General features: G+C 34.5%; 1 protein-coding gene across 11 annotated transcripts in view; it reads left to right on the forward strand.

Annotated features, from left to right (window-relative positions):
• Positions 1-23,128, forward strand: part of PALS2 (protein associated with LIN7 2, MAGUK family member) — a 113,893-nt gene that overhangs the window by 69,648 nt on the left and 21,117 nt on the right. For 10 of the 11 annotated variants that reach the window (XR_006211719.1, XR_006211720.1, XR_006211721.1 and 7 more), the window contains 6 exons: positions 380-607; positions 11,570-11,611; positions 13,139-13,270; positions 15,574-15,673; positions 15,996-16,064; positions 17,808-17,969. Coding sequence is in view for 8 of the 11 variants with exons in the window: in XM_042968360.1 (XP_042824294.1) it covers positions 380-607; positions 11,570-11,611; positions 13,139-13,270; positions 15,574-15,673; positions 15,996-16,064; positions 17,808-17,969 (733 nt within the window). In the remaining 3 variants the exon portion in view is untranslated. The remainder of the gene's footprint in view (positions 1-379; positions 608-11,569; positions 11,612-13,138; positions 13,271-15,573; positions 15,674-15,995; positions 16,065-17,807; positions 17,970-23,128) is intronic. The other variant, XM_042968400.1, reaches the window with a different exon arrangement.

Here is a 23,128-nt window from a genome sequence, read left to right on the forward strand (position 1 = left end):
AGTTGGTTAAGTGTTTGACTTGAGCTCAGGTCATGATCTCACAGTTCGTGAGTTCAAACCCCACATCTGGCTCTGTGCTGACAGCTCAGAGCCTGGAGCCTGCTTTGGCTTCTGTGTCTCCCTCTCTCTTTGCCCCTCCTCCACTCATGCACTCATGCTCTCTCGCTCTCTCTCTCTCTCTCTCTCTCTCAAAAATAAGTAAACATTAAAAAAATATTTAAGAAAATAGGATATTGGGAGAGGAGAGAACATGGGAAAAAATGGGAACAATTCACTCATCTACTTTTAGTATTATTTTTTTATATACATATTCATGAATATTTAAGATTTCTTCCTGAAATATAAAATCAGTGATAATTCTGTTTTTTATTTCCTTTAGGGTGTAACATTTAGGGTCGAAAATAATGACCTGGTAATTGCCCGAATCCTTCATGGGGGAATGATAGATCGACAAGGTCTCCTTCATGTGGGAGACATCATTAAAGAAGTCAATGGCCATGAGGTTGGAAACAATCCAAAGGAATTACAAGAATTATTGAAAAATATTAGTGGAAGTGTCACCCTAAAAATTTTACCAAGCTATAGAGATACCATAACTCCTCAACAGGTTAGCAATAAAATTCTTGGTAATATTAAGAATACTTTCATTTCTTTAATCACACTGTTGGGTATAACTGCCACTTGCTACTTTTTTTTGCTAAAGAGAAAACTATGATTTCCATGTTCTGAATTGCCTTATTTTGTCAGGAGTGAATTTTTGAATTTTTAAATTTTTAAATAATTAACACTATCTTATTATAAAGGAAGGATAAAGAAATGTCTTTGTGAGCACTATGAACCTTAGTATTATAAAATCTATGGCTCGGTATCAGAAAAATCATGAAGACTTTTAGTCATTAATCTAGCGAACATTTTTGATACCTGTCATGTTCTGGGCATTGTATTAGGCCCTGTGAGAGGATAAGATATAGCTCCAATTAGCTCTTGCTTAGTATTCATGTGATGGGCTAAATTGGGAATGTGGCCAGAAAGAGAGGATGGGTATAGATTGAGAAAAACCTTGAATACGTGGTTTGTACACATTTGACCTGATTTTTATAACTAACTTTTAGGTAAAGTAGATTATTGAACAGGGGAACGTTTTAATGACACTTTTCATCTAACTTCATCATGTTAAGTGAACTTCCAAACGGAGAGAAATGATATCGTGTAACCCAGAAGCAGAATTTTAGAGATGTGAGGAGGTGATTTGTGAGAGACAACTCTAATGGAAAGTTAATACTGAGTTCAAATACCAATGCTGCCACTTACTAGCTTAGCCTCTCTCGTGCTTGGTTGTCTCATGTATGTAGTTAGGGATAATATTTATTTTCTCAAAAGATATTATGAGGATTAAATGAGTTAATTCATACTTCATACTCTCATAGCCGTGCCTGGCACATAGCGCTCAACACATAGCTGCTGCTATTGTTGTGATGGTGATGATGAGGTAGTGGTGGTGTAATAGAATTGTAGAGAAAGAAAAGTAAAAATGTGATTGCAGAAAAATATTTGGCAGTCATGGTGGGGTGTTGGAACTGAGGAGACTTTCAAACCTAGATAATATAGACATAGGAAATATCTACCCATGTTTCAGATTGATGCCTTTAATTTTTCAACTTTATTCCACAAATTTATTGTTTCATGAGTAAGTGAAGTTGTAAGTTTTTACGTAAGATACTGCCAATGGTCTTATTTTCAATATGAGAACTTAAAAGTCTATATAATTCTTTGAAATATATGGATAACATGTTAAATACCGGTTGTACATTGTTCATTGAAGGATAGGATAGCTCTGAGTTCTCCCAGAGGTAAGCATGCTAACCTTTACAACTCCAGGCTTTATTTAGGCCTCACTGGTTGCAAGAACTCATGAACTTTGGATGCTCTCCCTTTCCAAGCCAGTTGCTCCAGGGATTCATTTTCCCCATGTGCTTCCCTGTGTGCTTGTCTGTCTCTTCCCTCCTCCATGACCATGGCTCCCTCCCCATCGCAGTGGCCAGGATCCTTTTCTCTCCAGGTCTTGTCTCCATACTTCCTACCTTCTTCACTATGGCCTCTTCTCTACCTTTAGTTGTGGAATTTGTTCTGCCACTCTTCAGGTAGATTTCTGGTGTATTTAGGATGATTTGATAGTTATGTAGTTGTATTCATAGGATAAGGCAAGCCTAGGGACCTCCTACTCCTCCACCATCCTCCTTCAATAGGATAGAATATTTAGTCATGGATTTTATTATGTATATTTGACTTCTGAAAATAAATAGGTTTGTCATGAACTTGTCATGAATAGGTTGAGGTGACGGTAGAGACCTTGTCTTCAGAGAAAAGAATCATGAAAAGAAATGGGTATTTGAAATTAGACATTTCACATCAGTAGTACCTCTCAGACCACCTGCATTTCTCAACTGGCACATTTCCTTTTGGACCTGAGTAGTATGGAAAAGTAGAATCTAAGATTTATTTATTATTTTTATTGTGTTGTGATAGCTAGAAATATTATCTTTCCCTCCCTGTGGTTTAAACCAGGAATCTTCCCAGTTTACCAAGGCTGTCCTGGATTTTTACAGGCAAGATAAATTTTTATAATATTAATATGTTACATGTTAGCACTTTGGCTCAAATTCCTTTGTAGATTCTGCACCTTGTGAACTGATCTGAATAGTGTGAAGTGCCAGTATATTTAGTCCCATCTTAGGCATAAATTTATCCCTATCCCATGCCTTCTCAAACTCTTTTACTAGCCTTTAGAACTGGGAGAAAAGATTTAATGGGTTAGGAGAGGTCATCCAAGCCTGAGGCAGTTCTTGGGCCTATCCTAGGATAAAAAAGAAAAGAGACTATAATATGAAGGCTGCCAAAGGAGAGCTAAATAAAACATGTTTAAAGTGAGTAAGGAAATGATTACTAATTATGTTGGAACAAAAGGCATTACCAGTGCCTCTCCTGAGCAAACTATGGTCATCTTTCCTAAGAAAAGTTATGGAGAGGCAAGAGAATTTAGCCTCTTCAACTCTTTCAATAGAAGCTTCATCATGTAGTCCTGGTGGGCCTATCTTAACTCTTCCTCTGAACTGCTGTGAGAGCAAAGGGAAGCCAGGAGCTCCCTCTCCCTGGTGGTGTGTTTCAAAGCATGAGCAGTAGATCATTTTTATCAGAATCATTTGAGGTGCTTATTAAAAATCCAAAATTTTTCATTAGGCCTGAGGATCTAGAATTTTAAATTTGAGACCAAGGTGAATTAGAAGTTGTAGCTAATTCTGAAGTTCTTCGACTTATGTAAAATGGGTTTGTTCCGAAAGGCTGTTCATAATTCCATTTGTTCATTAAAGCCAAACTGACAGGAATTCTCTTATTCATCTTTGAGGCCACCATGAGCTAGGTACCAAAAATATAAGAAAATAAATTATGGTTCCATTTCACTCAAGGATATGCATGTAAAATTTTTCAACAAAATATTAGCAAATGAAATTTCATGATGTATAAAAAGATAACAGGATATGTCCAAGTTGGATTTGTCCCATGTGTGGTAAGATGGTTTCATACTGGAAATCAATATGTGTAACCAAGCACATTAGCAGATTTAAAGAGAAAAACCTCAATGCAGAATTTGATAAAATTTAATACATATTCATGATGTTTTTTAAAAGGAAAAGTAAATTGAGAACAAGAGGGAAGTTCCTTAATCTTAATTTTTAAAAAACACTAGATAAAATACTATTCTGGATAGGTAAATATTAGAATCATTCTCTTTAATATCAGGAACTGAAATCTCAGCTGGTGTGCCTAAGACCATTTGGGTGCAACCCCATTCCCCCACAAAGCCTCATTTCTACTCCAACAAGATGTAAGAACCTATCATAAACTAAGAGAAGCTTGCAGACTTCAGACATTATTATGCAGTGGTAAAAAAGAACTGCCCTGAGATGGTGTACAGAGTAACAGATGACATAACAAATATCTGTTATAATAAGTGATATCATTTTTCAGTTCTTCTTAAAGAAACTAAGAATAAACAGTATCTCTGATATTAAGGAGCTAAGTATATTTGCAGACTAGGGAATGGTTACCTACTTTAATAATCCTAATGTTCAGACATTTCTAGAAGCAAACATTTTTACCATTACCAGCCGTGTCAAGACATAGCAGCTGACAGAAATGCCACCCAGCTTCTTAGACCAGTGTGGTATTGCAAAGCTTAAGGACACCGCAGTGGCTGGGTGGAAAAGCACCACTTGCTATTGGGGAGAAAGGTGATCTTGTTCAGGGTTTTGATGAGGCTTCCAATAATTAGGCAAACAATTGACTAAATTTGTTTAAAAAAATAATAAAGCTTCAATAATTTTGACTGCTTTAAAAATTTTTGTTTAGGATGAATATATATAATGTTGAAGTATAGAAACCTATAGTATTTTATTTTATTTTATTTTATTTTTAATTTTTTTAATGTTTATTTTTTATTTTTGAGACAGAGAGAGACAGAACATGAACGGGGGAGGGACAGAGAGAGAGGGAGACACAGAATTGGAAGCAGGCTCCAGGCTCTGAGCCATCAGCCCAGAGCCCGACGCGGGGCTCGAACTCACGGACCGTGAGATCGTGACTTGAGCTGAAGTCGGACGCTTAACCGACTGAGCCACCCAGGCGCCCCGAGAAACCTATAGTATTTTAAATTCTGCTTTTTAGTTATTGCTTATACGCCATTATTTGTTTGTAGTTAGTTAAGCCAAAGAAGCCAGAATATGAAGTTTAAAAGAATGATTAATAAAGTCTTTACCTAGTTTAAAAAGTAAGAACTAGGAGAAGGATGTTCACTAACACTACTTCTATTTAATATTTTATTGAGAGTTTCATAAGCACAAAAAGACAAATTATAGAAGCAAGAAATTTGGAAAGGAGAAAATAAAACTTCGTATTTTTAAGTAGCATGATTTTTTTTTTTGCAAAGAACACCCCAAGACTATAAATTATTAGAAATAACAGAGTTTAGCAAAATATTTGAAAATAAGATTAATATACGAAAGTCACCTCTATTTCTGTATGTCATCAACAAACATCAAGAAATGTAACTAAGACAAACATCGTTTACAGCAGAGTCAGAGAATGTCACATTTATGTCTAGGAATAAATCTAACAAAAATATTCAAGGCCCCTACACACACACACACACACACACACACACACACACACACACACTGTGACGAATTATTATATCATCCTAAATAAATATATCCTGTTCGTGGGCAGGAATACAGTATTGTGAACTGTATTCACAAGGCCCCTACACACACACACACACACACACACACACACACTCACACACACAAATTGTGATGAATTATTATATCATCCTAAATAAATATATCCTGTTCATGGGCAGGAATACAGTATTGTGAACATAGCAGTTTTTGTCAAAATCTTTTAGATTCAGTGAAATTCAATACAAATTCCAATAAGCTTGTTCTTGGTATTTAATAAGATGAATAGCCAAGACACTTTTGAGGCAGAAAAGCAGGAATGTGGCATTACTCATATGTAGAAATTAAGTACCATTGTATTATTGGCATAGGAACAGATAGAATGATCACTGGAATAAAGAGTTCAGAAAGAGAGGTAACACATGTACTACTTTGATGATGTATCTTTCAGTGAGGAGAGACTGTTCAGTGGATGAAACTGGTTATTAAATGTGGATAATGTATGAAGTTGTGTTCCTGTCAATTTACATACACAAATCAAGTAAAAGGACACAGTATCGGTGAACATATGAAGAGATACTAAAAACCACAGTGTAAAATACCATTTTATACCATTCAGTTGGCAAGAACATACATGTGATTCTACAGTATCTCTTCTACACTGCTAGTGGCAGTGTAAATTGGTATAAGCACACTGGGTAGGGGAAAGTTCAGCATTATCAGAGTTGAGTGTTCACATATATCAAAATGAATTCCTAGAGCAATTCATATGTATGTACAGCTGGAAACATCTTAACAAGCCTGGAAATAGCAAAAGATTTTATGCTATAGTGTGATGCTATTTTTTATGTTTAAAATGGCTGCATAGTTTAAGGAACGCCTATATATGTACAATAAAACTATACAAAAGGAAAGCAAGGTGTTAATGAGCACAAGATTCAGGATAAGGGTTACCCTAGCTGGCAAGCCAGAGTGATCAAATGGATGGAATGAGAGCAGGAGCCCCACTTAGGGTTGTAGCCTCTGTTTTGAGTATAAGTTAAGGCTATTTTTCACATTATTAAAAGAAATAAAATAACCAAAAGTAGGTTTTGCGTGAACCAGTGAATCAAGTGTGATGTAAATTAAGAATAATTAACCTGAACAGTGTAATTTAATAGATTTTTTTTAATAAATTTTTTGACAGAAGCTTAAGTGTATGGCCCACAGATGGATATTTACCAACTAGGAGTGTGAATTGTCCCTCAAAGCTTTTTTAACCAAACATATATTCCAGCCTCCCTGCTCATTTCAAAATATGTGTGTGGCATCATGTAACTGAATAAGATGAGGTCATGTACTTGGAAAATCTTTAGAAAAATAACATCCTTAATCATCCTGATATTGTCATAGTGAACTTCATAGCAACTATGATTGCCGCATTCACCACCTTGTAACTCATTCTGATTGCAAATTCATATGGACCTGAAAATATGTGTTGAGACTGAGGGTGTGTGAGAAACTCTTGCTCTATGTTCAGACAACATATTCCCAAACAAATTACCAGCCACCTTCTGGCTTAACATAAGAGTCATGGTAGAGCTGTTTCTCCAGCCATTTCATACATTTATTTTCTCCTGTTAATTATTGTCATTTGCATAGGCCCAGCATAATCCTGTGCGATATCTTATTTTTTCAGTACTTTTACAGTTTTTAAAAAATGTTTGTTTATTTTTTAGGGGGTGGAGGGACAGAAAGAGAGGAAGAGAGAATCCCAAGCAGGTGTCACACCATCAGTGCAGAGCCTGACACAACCCTCGAGCTCACAAATTGTGAGATCATGACCTGAGCTGAAACCAAGAGTCAGATACTTACCTGACTGAGCAACCCAGGTACCCCATACTTTTACAGTTTTTATCTTTCCTTTTAAAAAATATCTTTGAGGTGCGCCTGGGCGGCTCAGTTGGTTAAGTGTCTGACTCTGATATTGGCTCAGATCATGACCTCACAGTTGGGAGACCAAGCCCCATGTCATACTCCATGCTGAGCTTCGTGAAGCCTGCTTGGGTTTGTCTGTCTGTCTTTCTCTTTCTCTCTCTCTCTCTCTCTCTCTCTCTCTCTCTCTCTCTCTCTGCCCCTTCCTTGCTCACGCAACTCTCATCTATCTCTCAAAATAAATAAACTTTTAAAAAATATCTTTGAGATAAAGCTTCTATAAATAGCATATATTTAAAGTGTACAGTTTGATAAATGTAGACACACACACATACATACCTGTGAAACCATTAACACAATCAAGACAACATATATATATATATATATATATATATATATATATATATATGTTAACATCTATCATGTCCAGAAGTTCCTTTGTATCCATTTATAATCCTTCCCTCCTCCCCTGCATTCCAGGCAAGCACTGCTCTGCATTCTGTTTCTATAGCTTAGTTTACTTTTTCCTTATTTTTATATAAATGAAAGCATGCACATGAATCTTTTATTTGCTGTGTTTTTTTAAAATATGTCGTCTTTCAGCATAATTCTTTTGGGATTCATCAATCTTTTTATGTGTATTAGCAGTTGATTCCTTTCTGTTGATGAGTGGTATTCCATTGCTTGGCTATACCAGTTTATCCATTAACTGGCTGATGAACACTTTAATTGTTTCCAGTTTGAGGCTATTATAAATAAAAGATGCTGTGGACATTTACATGTAAGTTCCTTGGGTGAATACCTAGGAATTGAAGGATTAGGTCATGGTAGGTCCATGTTGAACTTTTATTTATTTATTTATTTATTTATTTATTTATTTATTTTTCATGTTGAACTTTTAAAGAAGTGTCCAAACCACTCTCAAAAGTGGTTGCACCCGTATACATTCCCATCAGCATACTGTACATCTTCACCAACATTTGGTGTGATCAGTCCTTACAATTTTAGACACTCAAATAGGTGTGTAGTGGTATCTCAATATGATTTTAATTTGCATTTCCTTAATGACTACCTAATTTTGAGCATCTTTTCATGTGCTTATTTTTTAATGTCTGTTTTGGTTGTTTTCAGATCTCATCCATTTTTTGCCAAGTTGTTTTTTATTTAGTTTTGAGAGTTCTTTATGTTTTTTTTTAATGTAAGTATTTTATCTGAATTATGATTTACAAGGATTTTCTCACAGTGAAAAGGCTTATCTTTTCATTCTCTTAATGGTGTAATATAAAGAGTAGCAGTTCTCAATTCTGATGAAGTCCAGTTTTCTTTTATAGATCATGCTTGTATTCTGGGTAGAATATTTTTGTATAACCATAGGTCATAAAGGTTTTCTTTATTTTTTTCTAAAAGTTGTATAGTTTTACGCTTTACATCTAGTCCTAGGATCCATTTACTCTACGAGCTTTTGTATATGGTGTAAGATATGGACAAAAGCGGGAAATGCATACAGATACCCAGTTTTCCAGTTCCATGTATTGAAGAGACAGTTTCTTCCATCAGATTTGGAAAAATTTTGACTATTATCTCTTCAGCTTATTTTTCTATTCCTGTTTCTCTTGCCCTTTGATGCCATCACTTCCACATATATTAGGCTCCTTGAAGTTATCCCCTTGCTCAGTGATAGATACTCTGTTCATTTATTTCAGTCTTGTTTCTTCCCTGTTTTTTTTTTTTTTTATCTTAATTTCTAATTGCTATGCCTTCAAGTTTACTAATCTTGTTTTCTTCAATGTCTTCAATCTGTTAATCACTTCTGGTATACTTTTTCATCTGAGATATTTTGGTTTTCATCTCCAGAAATCTAAATTGAGTCGTCTTTATATCTACCATGTTTCTACCCAACATGCCCAGTCCTTCCTCTAGTTTCTTGAACATAAGAATATAATATGTAAAGTTAAAAATAACTATTTTAATGTCCTTTTCTACTAATTCTATCATATTTATCATTCATGGATCACTTTTTTCTTCTGTATCCTTAATTGATTTTTCTCTACATTTTAGATTATGTTTTCCTGCTTATTTGCATGCCTGGTTATTTTTGATTGGCTGTCAGACATCATAAATTTACCTTATTAAATGCTGAACATTTTTGTATCTTAGAATTTTTCTTAAACTTTCTTCTAGGGTATTTAAGTTACTCAAGAGCAGTTTAATCCTTTCAGATCTTGCTTTTTAAGCTTTAGGTGCACCCGGAGCAGGATTAAGTCTAGGGCATAATCCTTCTGATTACTGAATGCCTCATGAATTATGAGACTTTTCCACTCACCTTGATGAGAACAGAAACTATTCCTGACCCTGTATGACCTGCTGATATTGCTACCTATTGTGCTTGTTCTTTATGTGAATTTGAGTAGTTCCCTTATACCCATGCACAGATCAGTGCTCTGCTGAAGACTGAAGGAAGCACTTTGAAGTTCTTGAGTCCTTTCTCTGTGCAACCCTTTCCTCACTGATTACTGGGTTCTGTACACTGTAGCCACCCGATCTCCCTGGTCACCCAGTTCATCTCCTCAACTTGGAGACTGCCAGGCTCCACCTAGATTCTTCCTTCCTGAGTTGCAACCTGGAAATTTTTTTTATGCAGTTAGCTAGGGCAACTGAATAGTTCACCTTGTTTCCATTTTTTGGGGATTGCTGACTTCATTGTCTGATGTATTAAAAAGTGGTTTGTAAAATTTTGTCTGGTATTTTAGTTGTTTCAGGCTGGAGGGGCCTTTATTCCTTCATCTTAGTCAGAAGTGGGAGTCCTCTTTTATCTTGTATTACAATAAGAAATTAATTTTTAAATAGGTGAATCATTCCCATGTTTCAAAATTCAAGGAATATACGTAGGTATTCAATTGAAATCTCTCTTTCAAAAAATCCACTGTCAACCTAGTCCTTACTCCCCATAAGAAACCATGCTATTATGGGGCACCTGGGTGACTTCATTGGTTAAGCATCAGACTCTTGATTTCAGCTCAGGTCATGATCTCATGGTTCGTGGGGTCAAGCCCTGCATTGTCAGTGCAGAGCCGCTTGGGATTCTCTCTCTCCTTCTCTCTCTGCCCCTCCCCTACTCATACTGTCCTCCCCTCCCCCCAAAATAAATAAATTTTTTTTTTTTTTAAAAAGAAACCGTGCTTTTTAGTCTTTCTAGAGTTTTAACCACTTACCTATTGTTAAACAATTAGGTTGCTTCTAATCTTTGGCTATTAGGAATAATTTAGTAGTTAATAGTCTTGTATGGAGGTCATTTTGCATATGTCTGAGCAACATTGCTGTTTAATACATTCCCAGAGGTGGATTACTAGGTCAGAGGATTTTTGCATTTGTAATTCTGATAGCTTTTGTCAAATTGTTCTCCCAACTGATTAAACCAGATCTTCCATCAGCCTGTTAGGAAAATGCCTGTTGGACCATAGTCCTATCTACAGAATGTTATCAAGTATTTGGATTTCTGCTAATCTGACAGGAAGAAAATGTTATTAAAACACAGTTTTGTTTTGAGTGATGTTGAATATCTCTTGTGTTTAAAAGCTATTTGTACTTCCTGTTCTCTGTTTCATCTACTTTAGATTATTGGTCATTCAGTTTTTTCTTTAGTGATAAGAATATGAGATTCACATATTTTAGTAGGTTGTGTTTAGTAACTTAGTAATGAATGAACCATTAATGTATGGTCTATAGTAAAACACTTTACAGTGTACTTAATAAAATGTAATTATACTAAATCCAGTCAAATCTCTAATGACTTTTAAGGTCATTGCAAAATGTTTAGATAAAAACCTGGGTTAATTTTTCAGATAGATTTTTAAAATTCAAAGTAAAACCAGGTTAATCTGAGATTTTGAGCATGAAAGTAATGTTCTAAAAATTAGTTCAATAAATGAAAAAATAAGAATTGTTCTCTTTTAGAAACCTTTTTACATCTGAGTGATGTGTTTTGTTCCACAAATAATGACATTTCCAGAACAATTTGGGAATAGGGAATAGATATTTGAAATTTGGGCTATCTCAGAAAGTCTGAATTTATGGTTACAAAATGTATGTTGTCCCACAGATAAGAATGATAAATTCATGGTTAGATGGCAAGATGCTCTTACTATTCATTTGGTGTAGCTTTCTTGAGAAATAAGGAGTATCCAAGTATTTTTACACTTTGCATACCCATCCTTTTGCTCTGCCTCATCTCAAGCGCCTCTATCTTTTTGCTTCTGTCATTTATAATTTTCAGGGATTATACCCTCTGGACAATTAATTAGGGGAGTAGTTACTTTACCAAAGAGTGAGGTAATAAAATGGTCCAGTAGTTTGTTTATGTTTTGTTAATTAATTTAGTTTAAAGTCTGGCTTTATTTATGCAATGAAAAATATATTTTTAGAGTTGCATCAATATGGAGAGGCATCCAGCACACGTCCGTCAGGTATGATGTCATTCCAGGACATTTTCTGGTACTCCAGTTTTTCTGTCTTATCAGCCAACTAAATTTACCTTGATTAAATAAACTTAAAAATTTGGGCTTTTTTTTTTTTTTTTTTTCCATTGCCAAAACATTGAGCTGCATGCCATTGTCAATTTAGCCAGTTGTCACATTTCAACAATCTTAATATTGTTTGTATGCTTGCTTCTTCAATATTTCTAAAATTGTGTATCAAAAGAATTATTGGCTTTCTGAGTTGTTAAACAACATTTAGACTTTACAGAGTTATTGAAAATGTTCTGAATGCGTTCTATCAAAATCATCTAATTGTAAATAACTAAAATTTTGTCACATGTACCCAGACTTAGTTACTTCTAAATGATTTTAATATGCATCCATCACATTGCATTTTACCCCACTAATATTATGTATCTGCTTGTGTTACCTGAATATCTGGTTTGGTTACATTTGTAGAAGTATGATAACATTGTCATTTTTACTAATTTTGTGCTTTTCTGCTTGTTACAGTTTACCTGATTAATGCCAGGTCATTTCTTCAGTACATAACATTTGAATTTTTATAAATATGCATGAAAAGTTTTAAGAATATAATCACTCTGAAATTGCCATCAAATACTGAAAATGCTTAATAGAATTTCAAGTGAATAAGCAAAATATTCCTGTGATTGGAGATAATAACTAATAGTGGTAATTGGCATACTTTTATTAATAAAATATATTTTAAAGAAATATTCAATGAATATTTCAATGAATTTAAATTGGGAAGTAGTTTCAAGTCTTTTTCAGTATTTTTCTTACAATTAATTTAATGCTAAGTATTTAAGTTAGAGCAAGGTGATTTAAAAAAAAAAATATTTTCCACACTTGTTTTGGCCAGTGTAAACCTGTGTGATTAAAAACTATATATTACCAGTGATGAAAGTTGGTTTTTTAATTTTTTTTTTTAAGTTACTAACTGTATTTCAGGTCTGACTTCAACATTCACTTTCATTGTTTAACTTTGGTTTCAGGGCTCTTTCATAAAGTCAATCCTAAAAAAAAAAAAAAAAAAAAAAAAAAAAAAAAAAAAAAAAAAAAAAAAAAAAAAAAAAGTCCTAATGTACCTGAAATATATGCCTTAAATCAGCTGCATATATTATTTCTGGACATTAATCAGAAAGTAGCATTTAATTGTATTCAAAATTATGCAACACTATTTAGAAAATCATGTGAAAAGATTGAGGGAAAGTGTAAGAATGGTGGAGTAAAATGATTGTCAAACTGTTGATTTAAAATTAGAAGTTAAAATAGAAACAAAATTTTAATTGTACTAATGTTTATTTTTTTCTTTTCTGATACCTAAGTATTAATGTCTAGAAATTGATTTCTATTTGAATGAAACCAGTTCCTTAGTTGAAGTACTAAATGCATTGTCAATTACAATTAAATCACAGTTATTTGAAAAAGATTTCAAAAATCTAGTGACAAATGATACACCTATACTATCTTAAATTGTGCTATGTGTTTTAGGTATTTGTGAAATGTCACTTTGATTATAATCCATACAATGATAACCTGATACCCTGCAAAGAAGCAGGATTGAAGTTTTCAAAAGGAGAAATTCTTCAAATTGTAAACAGAGAAGATCCAAACTGGTGGCAGGTTAGTATGCTTCTCATAATTTCCTCAATTGCTTTTTTATTTTCAATCTTAGATCTGGCCAATAGCTGAATATTCAGGAAGAAGGTATTAGCATTTGTTCCAATGATTTTTCCCACATGAACAGCTCCTGCTTCATGGCTGCTAATTTTGCGGACAGAAGATCAAATTGAGAGGGAATTTGCGAGTAGCTGTTAATAAATGCAGAATTAATTAGCCTGTGGAGATATTCCATTGGTTTAGGGATCAGAACAGTTGGTTCTTCCACATCAATGATTGCAGTAAAATATGATATTGGGGTCATCCCTTCTCAGTGTTTGTTTTTGTTTGTCTTAACTAGAAGTGTTATACTATGTGTATAGTAGCGTCTCTCTCATGTCCTCTCTTTGTATGTACATTCATGGCAAATAAAACATAGTTTCTTAAACTCTTAAATCTGTCTCCCCACCTGTTCTCAGTTATTGTGAAATAAAGGTTTGCTTTATGATCAATGTTAGTTGGTCATGGATTGAAATCTGTATATGTGGAAAGGGATGTGTGTTATGACCGTATTTTCCCCAGTTCATTTCCTTTTTTTCTTTTTTTCTTTTTTTCTTTTTTTCTTTTTAATGTTTATTTGTTTTGAGAGAGAGAGTACGTGCAAACAGGGGAGGGGCAGAGAGAATGAGAGAGAGAGAGAATCCCAAGTAGGCTCCATGCTCTCAGAACAGAGCCTGACACAGGGCTCGATCTCACAATCTCACGAACCCTGAGATCATGACCTGAGCTGAAAAATCAAGAGTCAGTCATTTAACCCACTGAGCCATGCAGGCACCCCACCTCTGCTTCATTTTCTAAAGATCTGTGTGATCATGTTCTTTTTCCTTTCCCCTAATACAGCTTTCAGAAATCTCTAGCAGGAGTAATAAGTCTGTTTTTGTCATTGCTGACACCAGCTAACAACCACAGTATTCAGAGCTGGAGAAACTGACAGATCAGAAAGCTTAAAATTCCTTAAACTGTCTCATTAAAAAGCAAGGTGTATGAGGAAGGGACCCAAGACCCACCTCTCAACTCTAAGTGGAGATGGTAGTAACTCACATTAACTCTGAAAAGTTATATTGACTTCTAAGGGGGAATGAATAATAAGAATGAGGCCAATCTTACTAATGTGTCCTTAAATTTAAATTAAGACATTATTATGTGCAAGCGCTCTATGAGGTGAGAGAACCAAAAAACAGATAAACAGAGTCTGTAATCTTGAGAGGTGTCCACTGAATTTTTTAGAACTCTCATCAAAAAACTTTCTGTAGTTGTTTCCTTTATTGAACTCTTCTTGCAAGAGTCCCCCTTTTGGGGAATGTCCTCTTTTACTCTCTTCTCATACCGTCACCATTATTTCAGTCCCTTCTTGCATTTGGTGATGTATTACTTTAATTCTACTTTTTAGGATGTTAATTGTGAAAAAAGATACCAAATTTTTCTATGCTAATTATAAAGATAAAGACACTAATTTTGTGGGATAAGCCACTAACAGCCAGTTCTTTAGCCACTATTTTAAAATACCACTTTTGGGGCGCCTGGGTGGCGCAGTCGGTTAAGCGTCCGACTTCAGCCAGGTCAAGATCTCGCGGTCCGTGAGTTCGAGCCCCGCGTCAGGCTCTGGGCTGATGACTCGGAGCCTGGAGCCTGTTTCTGATTCTGTGTCTCCCTCTCTCTCTGCCCCTCCCCCGTTCATGCTCTGTCTCTCTCTGTCCCAAAAATAAATAAAAATAAATAAATAAAATAAATAAATAAATAAAATAGCACTTTTGGGGATTTCAAAACTTAGTTTCTTGACAGTGTAATTTTACCTATTTTAAATTTAAGATATTCAGGTCTTCCTTCCCTCTCTCTCTTTGTCTCTCCACCCTCCCTCCCTTTCTCTCTCTCTCTCTCTCTCTCTCTCTCCCCCTCGTGGGATTATGGTTGGTAGTGATACCTTACTAAGAGTGCAAATGAAATGTCCTGTTAAAAATAGTGTTTATCCTGTCCATTCTTTGACTAAGCATTATAAATAAAAAGTTGACATAATTTAAAGATCCTATGTACCTTTGTATTTTGGTCCCCAAATTTCAACACAAGATGGCAGATTGATTAGGTGCCAATTGATTCCTTAGTGCTAAGTGTTTAAATATCTTTACTGACAGTGCCATGGATTTAAATCTCAAGGTCAGCTTTTAAGAGCAAATTTGATATATTGTTACTGACTATTGACTGTCCTACTTATTAGAATATGGTCTCAAATTTTGGTCACTGAGATATACAATTCATTCATTTGATTCTAGGCTAGCCATGTAAAAGAGGGAGGAAGTGCTGGTCTCATTCCAAGCCAGTTCCTGGAAGAGAAGAGAAAGGCATTTGTTAGAAGAGACTGGGACAATTCAGGTGATGAGCTTAATACAATGTGTAACAAGTAGTCCTTTGTGGTTACCTTTCTTTGCCTCTTTCCTCTGAATCAGCAAATGAATTTATTTAAAATGCATCTAAACTAATCCAGCCCCTGTACTTTATTTTAACACCCTCAAAAGTAAACTCTTTGATCCCTTTCTGCCACCTGCCGGTATAGTATCAGAATTCAGTGGCTCAACTCACTTCTGCCCCCTTCTGCTGTGTAGGACATAACACTCCCACCTCTAGAATACCACAGGGCAGTTTTATCCTATTCCAACACACTGTTTTAAGTTACATTTGTCTTGTCATCCTTCAGGACCTTTTTGTGGAACCATAAGTAGCAAAAAAAAGAAAAAGATGATGTATCTCACAACCAGAAATGCAGGTATGTTTTAAATACTTTTTGAGAAGTCTGAGTGAGATAGCTTTATATCATTAATTAATATGGCATAAACTCTAAATAATTTTAAAAGAAGCTAATTCAGATGAATACCCAATTTTAAGGGGCTGTCACTTGAACACATGGCCCAATATAATAGGGAGACATTATTTAAATCTCAATATGTCACCAGTGCGTTTTATTCTATAATTTACAATAAAATGAATTGGTTAGGATTTATGATTACATTAGTGAAGGAACAATCTTATTAAAACTTTCTTCAAAGAACTTTGATACTGATTTATGTGGTTTTTTTTTCTTTTTTTTTTAATTTTTTTTTTTTAATGTTTATTTTTGACAGTGGGAGAGGGTGGGGCAGAGAAAGAGAGGAAGACATAGAATCTGAAGCAGGCTCCAGGCTCTCGAGCTGTCAGCACAGAGCTGGATGTGGGGCTCGAACCACAAACAGTGAGATCATGACCTGAGCCAAAGTCGGATGCTTAACTAACTGAGCCACCCAGGCACCCCTGTGTGTCATTTCCAAAGAAATGCCTTTATGAAGATATTAAAAGAGTTATGATTCAGGGCAACTCTATTCTGTCATCGCATTGTCTATGATACTTTTGGGAAAACAGTAGTAGACCAAACAAATCTTAGTCTGATATAGTAGAATTCTCTCTTAAATCTTTTAGACTTAAACGTGAATATCACAGTTACCATAGTTACTCTTTTCAGTTATAGAGGCAGATAGGAGTGAAATGCAGCTCTTTGAATGAAAAGGCTTTCTGAAAGAAATTGATAATTTTTTAAAGTACTTGCTAGACATCAGAGCTGCTTCTCTTCTGGTACTAAACTAAATAGCACACTCTAAAGGGAATAATAATAATAATAATAAAAGGGGAAAAGAGAGTCTCTCAATATTGGTTTAATCGGTGGAGAAATTGTGCAAATAAAGAGTTGCTGTTAAGAGAATAACCTAAGGAAGAAGTGTTATCACTACAGATTGAGAGTTATAATACTAATGACAGGTAATATACTAGTTTAAATCCACTTTGGCTTTATTATTCATTAAATGTGTGTCCTTAAAGCTTTCTTGCAAAATAGAAAACTTGCAATTTTCTCATTGACTAAGATTTAATTTTGGAGTATATTTTGACTGAAAATAGTTTGGATCCAAAATTTCATTTTGTACATAAATTCAGAATCTTAATGTTTAATTATCAATATGTTTGTCTGCATTTTGTTAATCAAACTGGTATTTGCTAAGTCAGCACATGGTATTTGTTCTTTGATATTTTTGGAAGGCCATACTCATTCTATGGGGCTTATTTAAGCAGTCACACTAGTTATACTTCTGTCCTTTATATCTGATATACACTTTTTGGCTGAACAAATTATAAAAGATAATTTGCAGTTTGATTGTATATATTAAAAGAATTATTTCTATAACAAATTGATAAGAAACGTTTTAATGGATAGAATATATGGTGAAGATAAAACATGGCATTTTTCTAGCTTCCTTAGCCAAATTTTTAAGGGCAAATGGTTGAAAACAGATGTTTAAATCAAGATCAAAAATAATTTATTGTACTTTACCAAATTTATAAAAAATAAATCTATACTAAGTACAGTTCAAGTGATATTTACTTGTCAGGACAACGAAGCCCTTATTGAACAGAATTGCAGACGTTTTTCATCCATCTAAAAGGTAAGTGAATATGATGATTTTCCATTTCCTTTTACATTTAGAATTTGATCGTCATGAAATCCAGATATATGAGGAAGTAGCCAAAATGCCTCCCTTCCAGAGAAAGACTTTAGTATTGATAGGCGCTCAAGGTGTGGGACGAAGAAGCTTGAAAAACAGGTTCATAGTGTTGAATCCCACTAGATTTGGAACTACAGTGCCATGTAAGTTTTTTCTCCCTTTTCTTTGCTGTTTAATTGACATCAAAGAGTAGGTGGGGCAGATTATTATTTTTTTTATTTCTAAATAATTTTTGATATGAAAGCAAATAGAAGATACTGAAAAACTCGGTGACTCTACAGCGGTCTTGAAATAATGCTGTAGCCATGTTGGCTTGCTGCCTTGCAGCCCTTGTTTCTCCAAGCTCCTGAGTCCAGAGATGTCAGTTAAATGCAAGTACTAGGAGTTGTGGCAAAATCAGCATTCACTTTGTATTTTCTTGTACCACTGATGTCTATCTGAAAAGTTGTGTTTTTTACCCACATGAGCATAAAGAAAAGAGGGAAATCTGCTGGATCCTCAGACACTTCCAGTGTGGCAATTCCTTTGTGAATTTTGTACGTTTTCTCTTGTAGCTCTGTCCTTCAAGGTCGTAAACCTGATTTTTTGATAGCACATCAACAGTGAGAATCTTCAGAGCAGGCAGCATTAATTAAGATTATAAAGGTTGACATAAAAAATGAAAATACTGATAGGGGAAGTGTAACCATTAAATGAGCCAAACATTCATTTTATCATCTTTGCATTTTTTCCCTATTTGCATATTTATATGGAAAGTTAAATAATGTCAGAAGTATGCTTGATAAGAATGGAATCACATTAAGGAGTTAGATGATATCATAGTCTTATTATAAGAACTAGTATACATTTGTCTTTATTTTGGATATGTTTGGGCCTTTACATGTGGGAATTTACACGCTCTTTCCCCTGAACAACGCAGGAGACAAGCCAGCCTCACCTTCTATAACTCCCCTTTCTGTGCTGCTTTTGCTGACCAAGCCCCCTTTTGATTAACAGTATTTCTTTAGGTATATTAATGCCATTAAGCTGTTCTGAGCTAATCCTTAGCCTACTGTCACTCCATCTCTTGTCAATGAATTTTCTAGTTTCTCTGCTTGCATCTAGTATGTTTTGAGGTTTAATTTTCAGTGAGTGATCTTAATGCTAAAACTTTTAGGGATTGGTTGGGAGAGTAATCGTGTACTATTTGTAATCCCTTTGGGGTAAGTCTTTGGATTCCATTGTAAGCACTTTATATCACTAAATTCAGACAAATACTGGTTAAATAGTTAAGAAAATAAAACTTCACTGTGACCAAAGTATTTTAAGTATTTTAAAGTGTTTTATATTTCATTTTTGTCAAGTTAATACATGTACAGTATTTTAATCAAGTAGTTCTTAAAGATACATAATAGATAAATTAACTTCCAGTCTTTGCTGTATTCCACCTTTAACCTACTTACCAGAAACAGTTGCTTTTCATGTTTGTTGCTATTTATTTGGTTAGTCTTCCACATTTCTTAATAATGTCACCATTCTGTAATATCTTGCATTATCCAGTATAGGCCTTATCTGTTGACTTGCTGACTCTTCCCAATATAAAAATAGGTCTAGTTTCAGTTCATTGCATTTTACTTTCTTGAACAGATTTTCTCTCCTTCCATCTAACAGTTGCTGGAATTCCTTTTTCCTTCCTGTCTTTACCTTGATTTTTTTGCATGTATGTGTATAAATTTGTTTTAAACCAAAGATTCATCCAGTAGGTCATGTTTATTTTCCTGGAGCTTCCTGTCTCAGGACCATAGGTCTTCCTGCTTCAATGAGGACTACGCACTCTCCATTCCGGCTGCCCCACTGTTAACACAGGAGAGCTTCCCTTTGTTGCTGTCCTGGGTTGACAGCAACCTTGTTTTGCTGGAGCACATCCTCTTGTTACTTCACAAGAAATGTGTATGAGGTATAATTTCTCTTTGTATTTGAAGATGTATATTTTCTGCCCTCTATTGATTGTTTAGCTGAGAATAGAAATTTTAGATTATAAAACTCAAAAGACATTACTCTTGAATCCACTTCTATTAAGTCCAGTGCCATCGTAATTCTTGTTCTTTCATACATGACCTGATTCTTCTTTCACAGATATTCAGGGTCTTTTGTTTGTTTCATTCTGTTGTTTTTCAGTATTTTGAAATTTAATAATGCTGTGCCTTTGTGTGCATCTTTTCTTTTTATAATTTTTTTTAAATGTTTTATTTATTTTGAGGGAGAGAGAGAGAGTTGAGCAGAGGAGGGTCAGAGAGAGAGGGAGACACAGAATCCGAAGCAGACTCCAGGCTCTGAGCTGTCAGCACAGAGCCCGATGCCAAGCTCAAACTCATGAACCGCGAGATCATGACCTGAGCCCAAGTCGGACGCTCAACCGACTGAGCCACACAGGCGCCCCTGTGTGCATCTTTTTTTATTCATTGTGCTGATGACTAGTGGGTTCTTCAGACTAGAGACTCATGTCCCTCAATTCTGGGAAATTATTATTTCTTGGATGATTTCTCCATATTTTCTCTGTTCATGTTTTCTAGAATTTCTGTTAGTTGAATGTTGAACATCCTGGATTCATCTTCTCAATCTCTTTTATATCATGTTGTCTATCCCTTTATCTTTTTATTCTACTCTTTAAAAGATTACCTTGAGTTCTTTGTTCTGTTCCCTCAGTGTTTTATCACAAGTAATCATATTTTTCATTTTAGGATTTTCTATTTCTTGGTGGTTGTTTTTTCCACAGCATTGTCTGTTTGTATATCTCGTGTATCTCTAAGAATAGTAAATAGTGTATTCTTTTTTTAGGTTTTTTTTTTTTTTTCTATAGGCTAAATTATCTCTGCTTTCCTCCAGGTTACTTTTTCTGCTTACGTTATATTTGTGTGTGTTTTCCCTTTTATGCTAGAGGATTTTTTCTTTTAGGTACTGATCCTTGGATGTACATCCATACTTAAAAGTAAGTGTTAAAACTGATTGGAAGCTCTATATACTTGAGCAAGTCTTGGCAAATGGCTGAGCTTTATTTATGAGATGGGCAAGGAGACAACTGTATTGTCTGGGGAGTCAAAAAGTGGGCATAAGATATTTTTGGAGGGAGCTGTTAGATTTCTCCAGGGAAGAGTTTTCAGATATCCCTCTGCTGAGAGTGTTCTTTCACAAGATAAAGAGGGAGAGGATATGGATTGACCTGCTCCAAATGCACAATTATACCCCCAACTCAAATTTTTAGCTTCTTGCTTCAAAGTCCTCAATCTCTTCAGCATTCTGGGGATAGCTCTGTAAACACTTTAGTTTATTCTTCTTTAATTTCTTTCAATAATATCAGTAATTTTCAGTGTACAAGTCTTATGCTGCTTTTGTCAGATTATTCCTAAGTATATTAATCTTTTTGACTCTATAATAAAAGCCATTTTCCTAATTTCCTTTTCAAATTGTTTATTACAAGTGTATAGAAATGCAGCTGATTTTTGTGCATTAGTTTTGTATCCCTTAACCTTGCTGAATTCATTTATTATAATTATTTTTTTGCAAATTTCTCGGGATTTTCTATACACAAGATTATGTCATCTGCAAATATAGTGTTCCTTATTACTCTAAACTGGCTGTCATTTATTTTTTTTTTTTCTTGTCTAATTGCCCTGATTAGAATCTCCAGTGCAGTATGGAATAGAAGTGGCAAAAATGGACATCCTTATTTTATTCATGATCTTAGAAGGATACCTCTTTCATCACTAAGTATGATGTTAGCTCTGGGTTTTTTGTAGATAACCTTCAGGTTGGAGAAATTCTCTTCTATTCCTAGTTTATACATTTTTTTTTTATCATGAGAAAGTACTGGATTTTACCAAATGTTTATTCTTTGTTTATTGAGACAATAATATGAGTTTTGTTTTTTAGTGTTTTACATTGTGTTCCTGTGGTAAATCCCAATTAGTTGTAGTGTATAATCCTTTTTATATGCTTCTAGAATCAGTTTGCTAGTATTTTGTTGAGTATTTGTGCACCTATATTCATAAGAGGTACTGGTCTCTAGATTTCATTTCTCATGACATTGGCTAATGTTGATAATTGTGCTAATGCTGGACTCATATACTGAGTTGGGAAGTGTTCTTTTTTCTTCTTTTTTTTTTTTTTTTTTTTGGAAGAGTTTGTAAGGGATTAATGTTAATTCTTGTTTAAATGTTTCATAGACTTTACCTTGAAGCCATCCTGGGGTTATTTTTGTAGATTTTGACTACTGATTCAGTCTTGTTCTATGTTGTAGGTCTACTGAGATTTTCTATTTCTTTTTAATCAGTTTCAGAATTTCTGCAGCATCCATGGTAATACCCCCTCTTTTATTCCTGATTTCAGTAATTTGATTCCTCTCTCTTCTTTTCTTAGTTTTTCTAAAGGCTTATCACTTTTGGTGTTCTTTTCATAAAACCAACATTTGCTTTTGTTGATTTTCTGTATTGATTTTCTATCCTCTATTTCATTAATTTTTGTTATAGCCCTTATTCTTTCCTTCTTATTTTGGGTTTAGTTTGCTATTTTTTCATTTTCTTTGGGTAGAGGTTAGGTTATTGGGTTGAGCTCTTTTGAAGTAGGCATTTGCAGCTGTAAAGTTTCCTAGAAGCAGCTGCTTTGCTGCATCTCCCAATATTTGGTGTTGTGTTTTTGTTTTCAGTTATCTCAAAGTATTTTCTATTTACACTTGTGATTTCCTATTTGACCCATTGGTTGTTAAGGAGCATATTGTTTAATTTCCATGTATTTGTTAATTTCCTGAATTTCTTCTGTTACTGAATTCCAATTCATGCCATTGTGGTCAGAAAATAGTGTATGATTTCACTTTTTTTAAATTCATTGAGACTGGCTTTATAACCTCAGGTACAGTCTGTTTTGAAGAATGTTCCAGGTACTCTTGGGAACAATGTGTATTCTGCTATCTTTGGGTAGAGTGTTCTACAGATGTCTGTTATGTTTAGTTGGTTTATAGTATTATTTAAGCCTTTTATTTCCTTGTTGATCTTCTTCCTATTTGTTCTATCCATTATTCAAAGTGTGGTGTTGAAGTCTCCAAATATTATTGACTTAACTATTTCTCCCTTCAATTCTGTCAGTTTTTGCAGTATGTGTTTTGGGAAGTCTGTTGTTAGATGCATATATGTTTGTAATTTTTAAATTCTTTTGATGGATTCACACTTTTATCATTATAAAATGTTCTTCTTTGTCTCTAGTAACAGTCTTTGTCTTTAGGTTTATTTTGTGTGGCATATGTATAGGCATTCCAGGTCTATTTGTGTTA

Source organism: Panthera tigris, chromosome A2 (assembly GCF_018350195.1).
Source record: "Panthera tigris isolate Pti1 chromosome A2, P.tigris_Pti1_mat1.1, whole genome shotgun sequence".
NCBI classification, from domain to species: Eukaryota; Metazoa; Chordata; class Mammalia; order Carnivora; family Felidae; genus Panthera; species Panthera tigris.